Source organism: Taudactylus pleione, unplaced genomic scaffold, assembly GCF_031769625.1.
Source record: "Taudactylus pleione unplaced genomic scaffold, aTauple2 ptg000218l, whole genome shotgun sequence".
Classification (NCBI taxonomy): domain Eukaryota; kingdom Metazoa; phylum Chordata; class Amphibia; order Anura; family Myobatrachidae; genus Taudactylus; species Taudactylus pleione.
The window spans coordinates 7,854,994-7,874,029 of record NW_028284620.1 but is presented as its reverse complement, the minus strand read 5'-3'; the positions used below and the strand labels follow the sequence as shown (position 1 = coordinate 7,874,029).

At 42.7% G+C, this 19,036-nt stretch overlaps 1 protein-coding gene across 7 annotated transcripts in view; it reads right to left on the bottom strand.

Moving 5' to 3' along the window:
- The window catches only part of PCM1 (pericentriolar material 1), a 225,883-nt gene that overhangs the window by 22,041 nt on the left and 184,806 nt on the right, over positions 1-19,036 (bottom strand). For 5 of the 7 annotated variants that reach the window (XM_088478762.1, XM_088478760.1, XM_088478764.1 and 2 more), the window contains 8 exons: positions 18,580-18,732; positions 18,186-18,358; positions 17,978-18,109; positions 9,883-10,003; positions 9,617-9,748; positions 8,816-8,931; positions 4,241-4,375; positions 3,539-3,730 (listed from right to left, as the gene is read on the bottom strand). In XM_088478762.1, the coding sequence (XP_088334888.1) occupies positions 3,539-3,730; positions 4,241-4,375; positions 8,816-8,931; positions 9,617-9,748; positions 9,883-10,003; positions 17,978-18,109; positions 18,186-18,358; positions 18,580-18,732 (1,154 nt within the window). The remainder of the gene's footprint in view (positions 1-3,538; positions 3,731-4,240; positions 4,376-8,815; positions 8,932-9,616; positions 9,749-9,882; positions 10,004-17,977; positions 18,110-18,185; positions 18,359-18,579; positions 18,733-19,036) is intronic. The other 2 variants (XM_088478763.1, XM_088478765.1) reach the window with 2 other exon arrangements.

The window sequence follows — 19,036 nt, the reverse complement described above, 5'->3', positions numbered from 1 at the left end:
GGCAATATTATATGCTCATATTCAGTGAAATGCTTCAGACTCATTAGACGGCACTTCACAGTGCAGATGGACAATGACCCGAAGCATACTGCAAAAGCAACCAAATAGTTTTTTAAGGCTAGAAAGTGGAATGTTATGCAATGGCCAAGTCAATCCCCTGATCTGAATCCGATTGAGCATGCATTTCACTTGATGAAGACAAAACTGAAGGAAAAATGCCCCAAGAACAAGCAGGAACTGAAGACATTTGTAGTAGAGGCCTGGAAGAGCATCACCAGGGATGAAACCCAGCGTCTGGTGATGTGTATGCGTTCCAGACTTCAGGCTGTAATTGCCTGCAAAGGATTTGCAACAAAGTATTAAAAAGTGAAAGTTAGATTTAGGATTGTTTAGTTTGTCCCATTACTTTTGGCCCCTTAAAAAATGGGAGGCACATATAGAAACCGTTGTAATTCCTACACCGTTCACCTAATTTGGATGTAATTACCCTCAAATTAAATGTGAAAGTCTGCAGTTAAAGCACATCTTGTTTGTTTCATTTCAAAATCATTGTGGTGGTGAATATAGAGGCCAAAATATGAAAATTCTGTCAATGTCCCAATATTTATGGACCTGACTGCATATATAGGCTGATTTGCTAATGGTTTTGTTTTTCTACACCAGGCAAGTGTATGTTAGACTACTAAAATCTTCATCTACCCTTGTATTGAGTTTGTTATTCTACACCATCTCCACATCCTTGCGTCAGCTTTCCTATATATGTCCAGCTGTGGCATTTATTATAGTATGCTTACTTCTATACCCATCTGTGTAAAAAAAAATGAATTGCTTCCTTTGTACTGTGAGGTTATCTCCTGTCACTGATTAAATGACTTATCTTACTTAGGGGTCTATTTAGCTGTGATAGGAGATAAAGTGAATGGTGATAAGTTACCAGCCAATCAGCTCCTAACTGCCATTTTTTAAACACAGCATGTGACATGGCAGTTAGGAGCTGATTGGCTGGTACCTTATCACCATTCACTCTCCTAACACAGCTTAGTAAATAGACCCCTTAAGAGACTTGAGTGTATGGCCTGTAAGCCTAGTGTAAGCTGAACAGCTAATGTTTTTGTGTTTTTTTTTTTTTTTTAAGTGTAGACGCAAATTTACATAGCATAGAAAGAGTTACATAGGAGATAAACAACAGGAGAACAATTCTACATGAAAATACTGGTAAAAGAGAACATCCATTACTGTGAGATCCTATTACCCTTTAGACGGGGCTGAGCGGAGTGGCTGAGGTTCACCCGCTGGATGACGGGACTATAACTACTAGTAATGTGTATTTTGGTTGTCAGTGTAAATTTCTAGATCTATGAATACCTGAGGGCCATCCCAGATCATTCTCCCATTCCTGGCCCCAATCTACACCACTGGCAGTGACTGCTGAATGGCGTGAGCACTGCAGCCAGGATGTTGAAGAGCAGGCTTCAGAGCCTCTCATCTGGAGTCAAACACAAAGCTGCTGCACATCCCCACAGGAACACAGAGTACTCTGTCCATTCCCATCTTCCACCTCCTCTCCAGACACGGCGAGTCCCACCATTATGACCCTGCAACCTGGGTCTGCCCAGAGCCTGACATCATCCTTTCCGGCATAGGTGATCTAGTGACTATACCCCTGAAGGACAGTCAGCTGATGCAGGAGCAGGGTGGGTTGGCAAATCTTGCAAAGAACCAAGGATCAACTAGGGTTTGCGTATACCATAAGGCAGGACTCGACAAAGCTCGGGGGCCATGTCGCCATGGCTACCATATTTTGATGCCTGGCTACTAGATCTTGCAGTGAGGGAGAAAGCAGATCCTCATCAGCTCCGGCGGAGATTCGTGCCTATAGTATTGCAGTGTTCATATCATGCACAGGAGTGCATGTGCCGAGTGTCGCCTGCTGTGACTGCTGTGCCTCTGTCCGTCCCAGCCTGCACTGACGACTCCTCCATCCTGGCCTGCTGTGATCCCTGCTGTCTGTCCCAGTCTACGCTGATCCTCCTGTACGTCCCGGCTGTCTACGGTCTCCTATCTCCAGCTGCATAGAGCTCTCCGGTAGTAGCGTCTATGGTGTGACGAGGAAAGGGGGGTTTTGTTGTACTTTCTGGCACCATTATTTTATATGAAATGTGGTCTGTTATTACTGGAGGGTGGAGAAGGGGAGCTGTGCAGAGCAGTGAGGGAGCCTCCATTTCACTGCATCCATTCAACTTTTACCAATTTTTGGACTAGTATAGTGTGTATAACAGTTGCATAACACACAGAGCTGTGCTCCTCACTCACTCTTGTAATTTGTTGGGGGGGTGCAGTGGTCTGGCTCCTACACTTTCATCCTGGCTCCTAGATTTTAGAAAAATTTGTCACGCCCTGCCATAAGGTTAAAAAAAGGGACAGACTAAATAGGCTAAGTGGTTCCTTATTCCAGATGACTGTGGCCGCATTGCGCCCCCACTTGTGGTCGCTTCACTCGAACAGCCATTAAGCCGGCCCTCCAAAGTCCTATACACATCTAGACCCTAAGCGTGTTAAATATTGATTAACACATTGTAAAAGACCCAACTCCACTAATTATGATTCTTGAGAAAACATGGAAAACCTGCACTCTTAGGGTTCCACGAGGATTAGACTTCAGAAACATTGTTCTAAAGCAGTGTTTCTTAAACTCTGTCCTCAGGGTCCCAAACAGTTCATGTTTTCCAGCTCACCTGTGTTTCTTTAAATTGTGACAGGTGGTCATACACCTGTGCCCAGCTACATATTGTATTAACTAGTCGGTGTTTCAACCCCAGTACTGACCCCTATCAGTTCATATTTTCCAAAGCACCTAGCTGTGCTCTGCTGTATGACCATCTGTCACATTTTAAAGATCCACAGGTAACCTGGAAAACATGAACTGTTTGGAGTCCTGAGGCCTAAGTATGAGAACCATTTTTCTAAAGTATGCCCTCGCTGTCCTCACTTGAGAACACCTCCCTAAAACAAAGACCTGCCCACTATCTAGCACTGTTGATCCAAAGTAAACATCCAGCCACCATCAAAAGCAGTGACGCAGCAAGCAGCAGCAAAACACAACATCTAGAATTTAGCGATCTATGACACCAGTGAAGGAGCCTGGTGGTGGCAGCAACTACAGCAACGGGTAGCACTTTGGTGCACCGTTGAGTGGCTGGTTTGGCCAGGCAGCAGGAAAGGGGAGTAGTAACAGCTGGTTACTAACTAAATGAAAGCCCAAAATACAGGAAGACCCCACAGAAGTTATGTAAATATAAAAAACCCTGAGCATGGTCACCTTAACTCCAAAACATCTATTCAAATAAATTATGTTATGTGAAGTGTACCCATATGGTGAAAGAGAGAACACTGGAGAATAACTAGTGATTTAGGATTATTCATGTATTAATGCCTTAATGAAAAATAGAAAAAACCACACACATTACAACACATGTAAAATTTAATTTAAAATATACATGCAATCTCTTAAAATAAAGCGTTATATTAAGTTATCAACCTCTTTGGTGAAAGACTGCAAAACATCATCAGATTTCGGCTGACTTGCGCTTTGCACTGTGCTGCTGGTATTGTCCATGTCCTGCATCAGCCTAAAGAAGGCCAACTCATTGAACAGGACTTCAGAAATGTCCACAAGGAGGTCTTCTCCGCAGTCCTTCAACTTTCTATTACTAAACTTTGCCAGGGAATCCTACAAAACAGAAAACGAAAAACAATCCATAAAGCGGACAATGAAACAAATTCAACAGTATATCTTAAATCCCCAATAATATGTATGGAGGGCAAATACAGCATCTGATCTTTATATAAATGAAAAAAAAAAAAAAGTAAATCTTTTTTTCTTTACAACAACCTTTTTATCAAGGTGGCACTTTGTGAATCAGTGTTTATAAAAAATAACACTGATTCACAAAGTGCCATTAAGTACCACATTCACCATCTTCAAGAGAATAAGATATAAAGTGGGTCCCACTTATCCAGTGTTATGACGCAATCATTATTTAAAATGTTTATGGGCTCCTTTAAAACCAACTGACACACACAGATGATTGCAATGGAAAAGCATTAGGGTAAATATTAACAGTGAATTTCACATGCTACAGTATTTATTTATTTCAAACGTACGTGAGTGCTGAAAATTATTAGCATTGCAAAACTGGTTGGCAAGTAGATTCAGTGCAAAACCATAATGCCAATATACCTGCAGGATGCTACCCAGCTGCTTGTGGAAGAATTTCACGAATTCCTTGCTCTCGTCATTTTGCTGGGTTAGAGTGAGGACCATTCGCCTGATGGAGGTCAGTAAATGTGAAGAGCACACTTCCTCCATATGTTCCTGCAAACATACAGTAAAATAACAGCTTCAACCAAAGTTTCCATAGACCTAAACAATTTGCACAATATAACCAGCTAAAATAAAAGTGGGGTACAATTCTTACCTGTTTTAGTTTCTCCAAGTTCTCCAGCAGGTGTATCTTCCAAAATAATCGACAGGTGTGGGTGAAAATATCTGTCGGTTTCATTTTGGTATATTTCACAACAGAAGCTGAAAACAGAATTTCAACGTCCAGTTGCAAATACACCAACATTATACCTGCTCATCTCTGGAAACCTGCCATAAAGGCAGCTTCCAGATACAGCACAAGAGCTGTGTAAAGGACCACCTACTCTGATGTTAGGAGAACTCTGAGAAACTGCCGGGTAAGCCTTTTTTTTTTTTACTGTAAATAATTTATTATTCTTTAATTTATATTGCACCAAAATGGGTAAGCAGCACCTTCCATAAACACACAGTATGAACTAAACAAGAAAATAGTGATTTACATTACAAAGCATGGTCAAGGTTTATAATAATTTCCACAGCAGAAGCCATAATACCCAAACAAACAGAGGGACAGCCAAACCCAAAGGATTGGTGGAGTTGTTGGCAGTGGAAAAGTGATGGCTTAAGCGAGGAAAAGCACATTAGGGAAGTGGGCCCTGTTCAATACAATCTAAAGGGGGATGGAAGACAGACAGGGCTGACACAGAGGGGAGAGGCAGTGAGCAAAACGCATGAAGCAGTTGGGTTAGGAGGAGAGCTGAAAAGCTTTGATAAAGAAGTGGGTCTTGAAAGCCCATTTAAAATTTTTTGTAGAGGTGGAGTGTCTGAGAGGGAGTGTGTTCCACTGGTAGGGAGCAGCACAGAAAAATTATTGGAGGTAGGAGTGAGAGGTAGTAAGGGAGGAGAGGCGGCGTTCATTTGTGGAGTGAAGTGGGCGGGAGTGTAAAGGGAGATAAGATCACAGCTGTAAAAAGAAGAGGGCTGGGTGAGAACTTTGTGAATGAGTGTAAGGGAGTTTGAATTGGGTTCTGAAGGGAAAGGGGAGCCAGTGAAGGGCTTGTAGGAGAGGGTAGGCTGACGTAGTGCATTTGGAGGAAAATATGAGCCAGGCAGCAGCATTGAGGACAGATTGGACTGGTGAAAGGTAGGAGATAGGGAGGAGGTTACAGTAATCCATTCTAGAGATGACCAGAAAGTAGTCTTAGTTGCCTCAAGTGTGAGAAAGGGTCTAAACCTGGAGATATTTCTGAGATGGAAACGGCAGAACTGCGAAAGGTACTGAAAGTGAGGTTTGAAGGAGAGTCAAGGATAACTCAAAGACCACACACTTGCAAGCTAGAGGAGATGGCGGTTGTGTGAAAAGTTACTGAAATTGATGGAGGAGGGGTTATTCGAAAGAGTGAGAAGATTATCACCTCAGTCTTAAGCTGTAGAAATAGCTTGGACATCCAGTAGAAATCAGCAGAGAGACCGTTGGAGATGAGAGAAGGAAAGGTCAGGGGAGAAGATCTGAGTATCCTCAGCATAAAGATGATATTGGAGGTCAATGGAGCTGGTGCGTTCACCCAAAGAGGATGTATAAAATGAGAATAGAAGAGGTCTAAGAACAGAACCTTGGGGAACACCTACAGGTAGTCTAAATGTGGGAGAAGTGGAATCATGAGAAGTTACAGAGAAAGAATGATCAAAGAGGTAGGAGGACAGCCAGGAGAGGGCTGTATCAAGCAGACCAAGTGAGTGAAGGATTTGTAGGAAAGCGGATGGTCCACAATGTCAAAAGCAGGAGAGAGGTCAAGAGAATGAGCAGAGAGTAGTGCCCCTTGGATTTGGCAGCAAGGAAGTCATTGCTGACTTTAGTGAGAGCAGTTTCTGTAAAGTGGAGAGTACGGAAGCCAGACTGAAATGGGTCAAGCAGGGAGTGGGACGGAATAAAAGCGGTGAGGCAGTTGTAGACAATATGCTCAAGAAGTTTGAAAGCAAAGCGAAAGAGATTGGGTGGTAGATAAAGAGAGTGTTAGGATCGTGGGTAGGTTTTTAAGGATGGGGAGAAAAGGGCATGCTTAAATGCAGACGGGACAGTGCCTGATAAGAGGGAAAGATTGAAGAGCTGGGCAAGATGGGAACAGGCAATGGGAGAGAGGAAATGGAGGTGGTGGGAGGAGATGAGATCAAGGGGGGAGGTGGAAGGATGCGAGGACTGGATTATGGCCATGGCTTCATCTCAAGATACTGGGGAAAAGCAAGTTAGAGTGGGTGAAATGGATGTAGAAAATGGGGAGAGGTAGGCTGGGAAAGAGGAGGATGGAATGACAAGGGTTTGATGGGATGTGATGTCCTGACAGATGGATTCAATCTTAGATGTGAAGTGGGTGGCGAAGTCATACTAAAGTATGTTAAAGCATTGGGTAGAGAAAAGAAAACGGGTGATGGGGAAGAGTTCAGCAAAAACTCAGTCAATGAATTGACCAGTAGAATAAGTAATAGGAATAGGGGTACACCATACAGAAAGTTATGTAATATCTGAATGTTAAATGTCAGGCAATTTGTGGATGGTAGACTTTATAAATCATAGCAATTTCAATTTCACTCACATTGGGGAAAACCCCCCCAAAATAAAACCTATTCCCTTATTGTGTTTAAGTGCCTGTATTCTAAACACTGTCACATAAAATGGATTTAAAAGCCTCAAGTTTTATAACTAATATTTTTCTTTATAACAAATATTCTAGATTACTTGATTAGTTCCTATCAAAATGCAAAATACTAGATACAAGTTTGCCTAATTATAGCTTAATATTGATGACCAGGTTCATTGGTAAACATGTATTAGCTGGTATTGCAAAGGATTTTCTGTTCTGAATATATGGACTTTGGAATCTAATGCAAGTTACAAAGTTGATGTAGTATCCTGTACAACACATTATAAGGATTCTATAACAAAAAACAGAGGTACATGACCTTGCACTAGCATGAGGCTGCATTACAAGCATCTTTAAGCATAAACCTCTAAGAATCTTATAATGTCCTTATAAATATAAAACATATCCAGGATATTTTAAACCCTCATAACACTGCAGTTTCTGCAGAAAAAAAATTAATATATCCATTTTGATATTCTCAGACTGTCTGCTTGTAATTAAAAAGCAAACTAAACCCAAGTAGCCTATCTAGGGGTTCAGCGCACAAGGCAAAGTGAAGGACTTGTTCAACTGCGTCTCAACGTCAATTCATTGCTCGCTGCACTTCTGAACCACAACATCATGGAGGCTCTATGACAGAGCCAGGAGTTCAGACCAAAAGGCAAGGCCGGGGTAATTTGTGGGGAGAGTTCCATTGTGCGGATGTCCACGGGTTCCCCAAGAGTTAAAATTTGTGGGTGGCTGAGCCCCCAACCCATTGCCTCCTACCTTGAACAGCATCCTTGGCGTGTGCCCTCAGGCCAACTTGTAGTTACAAACATGCTACCACTATATGTAAAATAACTTGCATTATGTTACTGGTAAAGCGGTTTGCCCTGTAAAGCAGTTATGGGGACTGTTTCTTTAAAAACTTTTATAAAAATGCATTGTTAGGCACATTGGAAACAATTTAATATATGGTTACAGTTAAAAGAAGTTGAGCTTTGTTTTTTACTTTTACACATAAACTATGGAGGTAAAATACATTGTTCAGTGTGATCCTGACATGCTGCTACAGAGCTGTAAAAAAAAACACAAAAAAAACCAAAAAAAACCCCATGCATTCATTACCTCCCTACCTTTTGACTTTGTCCAAATCAAGCAATCCAAAAAAGCATATCTGTCAAGCTGTCAGTTATTCAGAGTTAAAGAAGCACCCCACCTAACATAGTAACCTGCTGCAAAGGTAGGAATGACATAGAGCCTGCCTGGTGCTGTACAGTACACAGCATTTATTAATGTCAAATACATTTTTTTACTTGCTTTTAAGTGATACTCCCTGTATATACTCTGATAAAACCCTGCTTTTGGTGCAAACACATTTCATCTGCAACTGTTAATTACAATAAAACACTGATATATATAAGATGAACCTTAGCTACAGTTAAGCTATTAACATGTAAAATAACTTTGCAGCTATTGAGTTCTGTACTTATGATCTGAGACTTCTGAAGCTATTAAATGTCATTTGCACAGAACTGTAGTAAGTTGTTTAAGTGACGTACATGTAAAAAATAAAAAGCACAATTCTGAACACCAGTTAACCACAGTATAGTGCAGCGGTTTTCAATTCAGATCATCAGGCACACCCAACATTACATGCTTTCAATATTTAATGATGCACAGGTGAGTTCACCTAATTTACTAGGTCAGTAATTATCCCACCTTTTTCCACAGACAGAAATCCTGAAAACATGATCTGTTGGGGCTACTGGAGTTGTAACCACCTGCTATAGTAACCATCACACAATGCACAAACCAAAACTCTTCTCACCTTCAAAAAGGGGATGACTTCCTTCATAATGGCCTTTATTTGCCGGTCTAACTGCTGCGTATCAATACGCGGGCAGGGTACTGCAGAACCATCATCATTGCGCTTCTCGACCATATCTAGTGAAAAAGCACAATTGTATGTATAAATCCTGGCACTCTGAAGGAGGTCATATGCTACATACAACGTAAATAAGCACGCATCTCTCCATTTTTCTTTTCAATAAAAACAGGTGAGGCGTCATTTATCATATGAATATTTATACAGACAAGAAAATTAAAAATCCAGACAGTAAAAGGGGAAAAAACAGACAGACTGCTCAGAAGTGTGAGAACGTGTGATGCCAGTACTGTAATCTGTTATGTACTGCAGCTGCTTCCATGATCCAAGTCAGCATTTCTGAAGTAAAATACACCCACTAATATGTAATTATTTTTTTTTTTTTACAGTAATATATTACGTGATATCCAGGTAAATATAGTTTAAAGAAAAACAAGAAAAAAAAATGGATTCTTAGATTAGTTATTAACATCCAAAAAAATGCACTGTTAACATAAGGTGGGTCATGCCACGATAACTCACGTTACAAAGTGACATAGCAAACAATTAGCAATTCCTGAGTACAGTTTATTAACACATGACCGGTCTTCTTATTTTCTCAGTAAATAAAATTAATTTCCTTATGCTGTTGATAGTCATGCATATACTTGCTATGTCACTTTGTAACGCGAGTTACCATGGAATGACCCAGGTGCTTACCATTCCAGCAATTATAAGTAGCAATATTATGGGGTTAGAAATTACCTTCTAAATTAGTGGCTGCATTGTTAAGGTTATTGCAACAGTCAGCAGCTAATTTATTTTCAGTCTCAAGTTTCACACGCTCGTATTCTCTGATTTTTGCCAATGCTAGATCAAAATGAATCACAGTCCTACCTGTAAATAGAGGAATGACATGCTGGAAATTAAAGTCTCCCAGCCTGGAAGCAGACCGTATTACATAAACTGCTGCAAATGCACAACAGGACCTGAGCACTGTAAACTCCAGCCATGTGAAAGATTCAACTCACCAAGGTCATCAGTTGCAAAAGGCTCAAAATTGGAAGAAGTTGATAAAGTGCTAATGTTATCTGCATCATTCTGTTCATCTTCATTGCATACTGGGCCAACAGTGTTTTTTGCAAACAGTTCCTAAAATAGTACAGTATCCAAATTGTCAGCATATTAAAGGCAGACAGGTCTAAGCAATCTATATACAATGATTTTAATCTCTATTCAAAAAACATTTTTATGATCAGCTGTAAGCTTACTGCAGGCATAACAATCACTTTCTCTGCTCTTCAGTCATTCAAGCAAGAGACTGCATATCAGAAGGTAATACCAGTAAGGCTCACTATATCAGTGCAGTTTATGAGAAGACAGCATGCAGTAGACCTAAGAGTTGTGTAAAATAAAATGAAACCATGTGTATGAAATTATGCTCATCTCTTGTGGGTTTTGTTGCCTTGATCCATGACTGTTAATAAAAATGGTCAGCGCCTACAAAAGGTGCTACTGCCCGAACTGCTCATCCAACAAAATATATGTCCGCATACATCTAGCCGATATCAGTATGACATACCGCAGGCCCTAAGCCCAGCGGATGAAATACAGACGCCGAAAGTCCGGCAGATGAAGATCCCGACGGCTCCTAGAAAGTATCCTAACCCTCCCCTCTCCCTCCCTAACCCTCCTCCCAGGGGTGTCATTACCTAACCCCCCCTCCCCGCTCTCTAAACCGTAACCCTCCCGAGGGGGGTGCCTAACCGTAACCTCCCCTCGGGAGTCCCTAAGCTTAACCCAATACCCCCCCCCCCCTCCCTCCAGGCAGCTAACTAGTCCAGACGCCCGGTTTACCTACTTCCGGTATGCCGGGCGCATGGATCTTGGTGTGTGGCTGATGATAGGCGTCAGTATTTAGACGCCTATCATTAGTCCCATGCTGGGATTTCACAGTCGGGAAGCAGGCGGTCGGCATTTCGACCGCCGGCTTCCTGACTACATACCATCTAGCTTGTTAAATAGCCCTTCTAGTCGCCCCATAACATGGAGCGACTCAGTAACTGCGAGCGTCTTTTCGTACAACTAAAGGAAAAGGACGTACAAGCAACTTATGCTGATGAAAACTATATGCGGCATTTCTATATTCTGTGTGCGACTGCAGCTATATCTGCATGTGAATAGGACATACAAGCAGCTTATGCTGATTAAAAGGATATGCGGCATGCCAATATTCTGTGTGCGACTGCAGCTGTATCTGCATGTGAAATGCTGTTACAGTGTCGACAGCTGAGACACTGTAACAGCATTTCACATGCAGATACAGCTGCAGTCGCACACAGAATATTGGCATGCCGCATATCCTTTTAATCAGCATAAGCTGCTTGTATGTCCTATTCGCATTTTGAGGGAAAAGTTGTATGAAGAGACGCTTGGCGCTCATGCGTTGTGTAACGTGACTTGTAGCGCACAGAGGACAGATATCTGTGGACACATCTGTATTTTATCAGCTCATTGTTGAGATCCTCAATCCCGCTGCCTGGCTTACACTGGGTCTACAGTGTTTAGGTCTCCAATTCTACTGCCTTGCTGCCACTGGTACTCTCTGCAAGACACACTATTACTTGCCTCTTCTTTCCTGCATCTCTAGAGAATGCTCGGAGCTCCATTCTAAAAGATGGAGGCTACAACAACATGGCACAGAATGGAACACTTGTAATGAAATAGTCTATGCAGTGCTGTGCGGACGGGGCAAAACTGGGTTTAGAGTGGAGGCTGAGGACTAGGCACTAAAATAGTTAATCTACTGGAGCTAAAACTCCCCTTCACCCCCTCCTTTAAGGCCTCCCAAGCTTCTCCAGCTATTCAGTAATGTATCTAACAAAGTCAAAAGGAGGAGAACACAACGTACAACAGGTACAACCAAAACAGCAACAAAAACTTGACAGAGTCTTTACTAACCACTTAACGGACGTGGTCACACGGAATGCATACGCAGCCAACTGTTTTAGCTGACATGGTGCAACCTCACTGCCCCGCTGTGTTTTTGAAGAGAAAATCTATCCTACACATGTGCAGAACTGATCTCCTCTGGCTCCCCAGACTCTCCTGCGGACCTGACAATTTCTAACCAGTTTTGCCGGCAAAAAACGTCAGTTAATTGGTTAAAGGTCTCAAACAACCAGGGAGGGTAAGCAGTGTCCCCCAGATAAACCCAGAGGAATTGACTTTACAGTGTATACAAAAAATCCACATTCGTCTGATCTGGGGGACACTGCAAAGACTTTGGTACTTCCCAAACCAAGCCTTAAGAAGGGGGAAGGGGGGGGGTTACGTAGTGTTAACTCCAGCACCCTGCACCTGTCACAACCCATGCAGTTCCTATTTCCTGCCTGGGGTGTCGTTCTCTCATCTGGTCTGTATCTCAGCAGTTTGTTCATTAGCATTGGTGTTAGAGGCACCAGAGTAGAGAGCGACACCCCAGGCAGAAAAGAGGAACTGCACAGGTTGTGAGAGGTGCAGGGTGCTAGAATGGACACTATGTCACTAATGGCTGAGCCCAAAACTTTGCCCACAAATGAGTGGAAACTATAAAATTTAGAGAAAGTGAGCACAGGTGACAAAGTAGCCCCTCTGCACAGTTGCTCAACTGAGGTATCCTGTCGCGCCGCCGAAGAATGAGTCATGGCACGAGTAGAATGTACCCCCGGATAGGGTCAAGTACAGATTCGTCCAAAGCAATGTAAGCCTGTTTGATAGTAGAGGTAATGCAGTCAGCCACAACTTGCGTGAATACAGGCCATGTGAGCGGCAGAGAGGACTGAGACAGTGCGACTTCCAAGCTGCCACAATCCTGTCAACATAAATCTGCAGCACCCGGACAACATACAAAAAGCAGAAGGGGCTACCAGGATCAGAAGGATGAAAGGCCAGTAAAACAATCTCCTGATTCAAGTGAGCAACCACCTTCGGTTGAAAGGACAGTCGAGTACCGTGCGGTCAGAGTGGAAAATCAGGAGAGGAGAACTGGCCGATAATACTGACAACTGAGACTCACCGATCACAGGCACTGACCAGAAAAAAAAAAGCTACTTACCAGGTAAGCCAACGCAAATCCACCGACTCCAGAGGCTCAAAATGAGCCCATTTGAAGGAACAAATTGAGATCCCAGGTAGAACAGGCAGAATATATGGCTGCTGTACATGCAGCACCCAGTCCATGAATGTCTGAACGTCCAGAATAGAAGCCAGACGTTTCTGAAACAAGTTTGATAAGGAAGAATCCTGACCCTGTAACAAGGAAAGGTGAAGACCTTAAGACAATCTATCCTGTAAAAAGGAAAGGATGTGCGGCAAGCCAAACACTCCAGAGCTCACAACACCCAAAGTAAGCTTTCCACACACTGTGGTAAATGGAGACCGTGGTCAACTTATGAACCTGAAGCATAGTTGGTGAAGGTTGTCAGATCTTCCCTTTAATAAGCAACGCAAGAATTACACAGGTTCTGTGGATGGCTGACTTTTAGGGTTATTCCCCTAGAAGTCAGCCATACACAGAAGCTGTGTAATTCATGTGTTGCTTATTAAAAGGGACGATCTAGCAACCCTGCTTGTGACTGCCGCTGAAAACCTGTTAGACCCTTAAGAGGTCATGACGACAAAGCCAGCCGAGGCAAATTTGGCTGCAGGAACGATCCTTGAGTAAGAAGATCGACATACAGAGCCACAAGGTCAGCATATCTCACCATCCGTGGCGATACCAGTGCAATGAGAACATGGGCCTTCTCTCACTTGAGTTCACGGAAGGCATGTGGTAGCAAGGAGAAGGACAGAAACAGATAACAGATGAAAGGAACACCTGGCGGTGAGGGCATCCAGTAAGATTGCCTGAGACTGGACCACGCCTCGTAACAAGGCAATTTCCTGTTCAGTTTAGATGCAATGAGGTCGATGCCCTGGACACTCCAGCACTCTACAATCAGGTTGAATGTATCCTTGTATAACGCTCACTTACCCAGATGAACTCTGTACCGGTTGAGGATGTCAGGTTCCTAATTGTTCACTCCGAGAACTAAGAGGGCAGAAATGACTGAAACAAACTTAGTTGCCCATTGTATGATCCATGCAGTCTCCGCCATGGCTTGATGACTCCTGGTCCCACCTTGCCTGCTTGATAAATGCCAAAGCCGTGGCATTGCCCGGCTGGACGTGGAGAAGCCTGCCCCACAAGAACAACTGAGCCTGCAAAAGGATATTCCGGACCATCCGAAGTTCCAGCACATTGATGGAAAGGACAGCCTCCTCTTAGGACCAGACTCCCTGGATCTGGAACACCAACTTCACCACCACCCCCATCCCAACAGACTGGCATCTGTCATGACCAGAGTCTAATCCCAGATTGAGAACTGATAACGCTTGGACAGATTGAATGAGATCACCAAACCGACAGTTTTTTCAGGCAAATATCAGATTTCCTCAAAAGCTGCATGATATGATGCTGTAGAGCCCTGGAGAGGAAGTGAACAAATGGAACCGCATCAAAGGTGGCCATCATTTTCCCCAGCAGCTGCATGCACCGCAAGATGGACACACAATGTGAGCGCACAATAGACCGCACCAAAAGAGTGCAGTGCCAGAATTTTATCTTCAGGAAGAAAAACTCATCAACAGTCATGTTGAACAAAAACCCCAGAAGGACCATCCGCTGAGCCGTAACTAGATTGGATTTAGGAAATTGAGAAGCCAACCATGTTTCTGTAAAGTGGATACCACCACTTGTAGATGACTGATGAGAAGAGTCCTTGAGGATGCTTTGATCAACAAGTCATCTTAGGAGGAGATGACAATGATTCCATTGGTTAACATTCTGGGGATAGTAGAAAGTCTGAAGGACAGTGCTCGAAATTTGAAGTGAAGGGACCCAATAGTTTACCAAAGAAGTTTGTGATCCCGTTCTCAAATAGGGACGTGCAAGTAAGCATTCTTTATGATGCTTTACGAGTGATTCAAGGAAATATCCTCCATCCATGGAAGCTTGAACTTCCGCACCCTGAGATGATAGTTTAACCATTTTAGGTTTAGGATTGGATGTAAAGACCTGTCCGGTTTATGTATCAGAAAAGAATTGGAGTAAAACCCCAACCCCCGTTGGTGTGCAGGAATGATTTAACACACCTGAGGCTAGGAGAGAGCGCACAACCCCGAGCAAGGCAGCCGGTTTGAACTGGTGCAAGACGAGGAACCGCCGCTGACCTGGACTGAGAACATCTAGAACATATCCATGAGAGAGGATACCCCGAACCAGAGGTCCATGATCGCCCTGAACCAGGCGGGTACCTACTCTGGGAGGTAGGGGATTGACCTAAAAAAGGTCAGGATGACTGCTGGTCATCCTGCAGAGGGTCAGGTTGTCTGGAGGCAAAGGACTATATGACCTCGAAAGTGGCAGACCCTGCAAAAGTTTAAACCATTTGTCACGCTTTAAGCCAGGCTTCCAATACATCTACAAAGTGAGGAAGGAACATAATAACCAGAATCCTATTTTTCTTAAAAGAAAATCAGCTCTGAGGCAGAGGGCTCATCTCCCTCTTGTGTGTAAGGGTTTGGTGGATGTCCAGAATGATATCGCTGACTCCAGGCTGTCAGGTGAACTGTCCACCCAACAGGAATTATTGACCCAGTCGACCTCTCCTTCCTCATCAGATGAACCGTAGTAATCCCTCTCCGCCGGAAAATGTACCCCAGGAGTAGCATGGCATTTTCGGGAATAAGGGGCGGAAAAACCCGAAAGTAGAACAGACCTTGGAAAGTCTATCCATTTGCTGGGCCATACTAGAATCTACCAAGGTACCAGCCATCGCAGTGGGTGGAAATTGTGGTGTCAAAGTCATTTGCAGACCAATAGGAATGGAAACACTCACCTCCATTTGGTTGTGAAAGTCATGTAACTCATTAGCCAGATCTGCAATGGATCTGAGCCATGACCTTCGCCCAGGCCTGCAACACCTCCTCAGGCGGAGAATCCTCAGTCGTGCACCGTCTGAGTGCCTCGGTCTCAAATTCTGCGCCAAGAGGGTGCGGCTCCCTGCTACCTCTAAGGGCCATGGAAGAACAGTTTCAGAAGGCATATTGCACCAACTGTGTTGCTCCCTGCTACAGTATGGGATGTCCATCTCCTAAGACGGTCCTAAGATAGGCTGTGGTAAAGGGGGAACTAATTGCCCAATTGAGCAATTATAACTAGGCAGCTATGAAATCCATTTATTACAATTAAAGCTGGGTACACACTAAGCGATATATAGGACTATATATCGCTCTGGTGCAGATAAGTGCGATATATCGGCCACATTGCTCACTGTGTACGTACTATAGCGCATTCACGTGAGTCGTTGGTAGCATCTTTTGATCTACTGTACATGCACGGCAGATCAGAAGATCCGCTGGATGACACCATAGTTCTGGATGCGGCGGGGGAACGATATATCAGGTGGTCGTACACCAGTTTGTGCAGTATATACGGACAGCTCAATATATTTTGTCGTAGCATCTGCCATCGCTGGGTACACACATTGTTTAGTGTGTACCCAGCACTACGGGATATAAAACACAACTGTAGATGATAAGTTAGAATGTTGTAAACCCGAGTAACTAATGTATAAAGGAGAAATTACCTAAACTCACTAAAGGGATATATACAAACTAAGCTAGTCTCGCTAGTTTATTATAAAATATTACAAATAAACAGCTTAAGCACAGACTACAGTAGAATATAACTAGCCCACTCCCCAGCACTCAGTTTTTCCTGCTGTCCTCCAGCCCCGGGGCTGTGGTCAGCGGGACAGACGCTGGTTGCCAGCGCTGTCATAATGATCACCCATCAAGAAATTCTGATCTCATAAGAGGATTCAGTCAGCTATACAGAAAATAAAAAAAAACTAAAAATAATAAAAAAAAATCTTAGTCTCTGCCTCAGACTCTATAACTAAAAAAATAAAATAAAAGAATAGCTGCAGGAGGTGGGTGGGCTTAGAAGAGGGGAGCTTCAGCTGAAATAATTAACTATTTGGTGCCTACTCCTCAGCCTCCCCTCTAAAACTAAAATCTTTGCAGTGTCCCCCAGACTAGACGAGAGAGGAAGAATGATTGTTGCTTTGTTTTTTTATTTGTCATTGTTTTTCTTTACCACAAATTTGTGTCCCTGTACTGTAGAAAGGAAAGAGCACTGTACTTCTGAAACGATCTGGTGCTTAAATCCTGATTATTTTTTGTAATGACTTCACATTTCAAACGTAGGGTTTAAATACTAGGTTGCTTTCCCTGTGGCAGTGGTATGTTCTCCTTATGGAACAGATGAACCAGAACTGTGAAATGGATTAAAATTATATGATAGAAATGCTAAGTACACACACGGGCTAAGAATGATCACTGAATAGAACATAGACGCAGGATACTAAGACATTCTGCAGCCATGTCCATCAAGCAGCCACTCTGATCACTCATGTATTGCTCACATAGCTTTAAAAGGATCAATGTACAGTACTGGTCTTCTGGACCAACTCTTAAATGTTAACAGTGTCAGTTTACCAGAGGAGAGTCAATATAAACGATCAAGGAAGTCAAAATTATAGTACAAGTTTCTTCTGGGACAATTTTGAACCTGGATTAATCCAAAGTTGGATACACCCAAGGGTCTGCAAAAACACTAGGGCTGCATACGATCCATTTTCTCGATAAAGTTCTGTTTTCAATCATATTCTTCTCATAGCCTTGAATAGCTTCCAGATTTCACAGGACAGCAAGTGAGCATTTAAAATAAACAAAAAAAACCAACCCCTATGCACTTTCATCAATGAGTAAATGTACCACAGCAATCATTGGCACACATACAAGTATAATTGGGGGCATATAGTAGTTTATATGTTTTTTGTCCTTTTGACCCATTCCAGGAGACATCCGTATAAATACTGCAAATCGTGCTCTGGACAATCATACAAAACTACAATGGCAGATGTCTGGTTTCAGGGTAAAAGCAACTATTTTAAGGTGTTTGCTAATATAATCTCATAATACTATAAGAGCTATATTTTACACTTAGGCAAACTGTGCAGAAATAAAACCATTACATACATCATCAGTTGTAGCCAGACTTTCACTTGGTGTAAGTTCAGAGTTTGAAGACATCCATCCAGCAGGTTCCAAAGGCTTGGAACAGTCCTGTTTCTTGTCTGTACTTTCAGCTACACGCCTGGTCACAATATCCTGCCACGGTAGGTAATGCTAGTTTAACAATTATTAAAGGAAAACCGTAATAACATTTGTACAGAGAGGCTTTTACCTGTAAAGCAAAAAGTGCTTTTTGTCTTAGGTAATCTGTATTCAGAAGCTGCAGCTCATGGAAGAGCTCGATAAGGAAATGCGGGCGGCACTCATTCTGTGAAATCAGGGTTGCGACTTCGGAGTAAATGGTATCACGCATTGCTTCAAACACAGAAAAGTCACTTCCTGCCTCTAAAGAAGAAATAAAAAGAAAATTGAAGACCAGACGGGTTCTTCTTCTAGAAATGGTCAGTAAGCCGCATGAAGTTTTAACAAAGATAATTATAAAAGAATCTCATAATAATATAATACAATTACAAATATTAACGTAGAAGAAAACATCAACACTAGAATTTTTTTTTTATACAGTTTAATGAATATAGATGAGATCGATACTAGAAGGCATAACTTACCTGAGGAAATGTCAGCAGATCTGGTGTCTTTCTTAAGTCGATTAAAGTGCTCAAAAGTGATGGGAATCCCTACAGCGGTTTCCTCAGTCTGTGCATGCTTGCTGCTGCTGCGAGCTTTACTTTCAGCATTGCTGGAGACACTGGCGTGGAGATCTGTATGAGACAATGCACATATTGATCACTTAGCTTATTTCTTCTAGCAAATTCAATGACAGATTTGACCAAGTTTACAGTGACTTACAAATACTTTTAAATTACATTAAAAAACACATTTGGTGTGTAATTGGTTTGTGCTTACTGTGAGCACAAATTATTTGGGATATCACAAGCTACATCAGGCAGGTCTGAGGCTGCACACTTGACACTAAGGTCGGAATTCAATTCCAGAGCGACCCATCGCGCACGCTGGCATCGCAAGTTTACCCTCATACCTAAGTTGAGTGTGAAAGAAAACTTG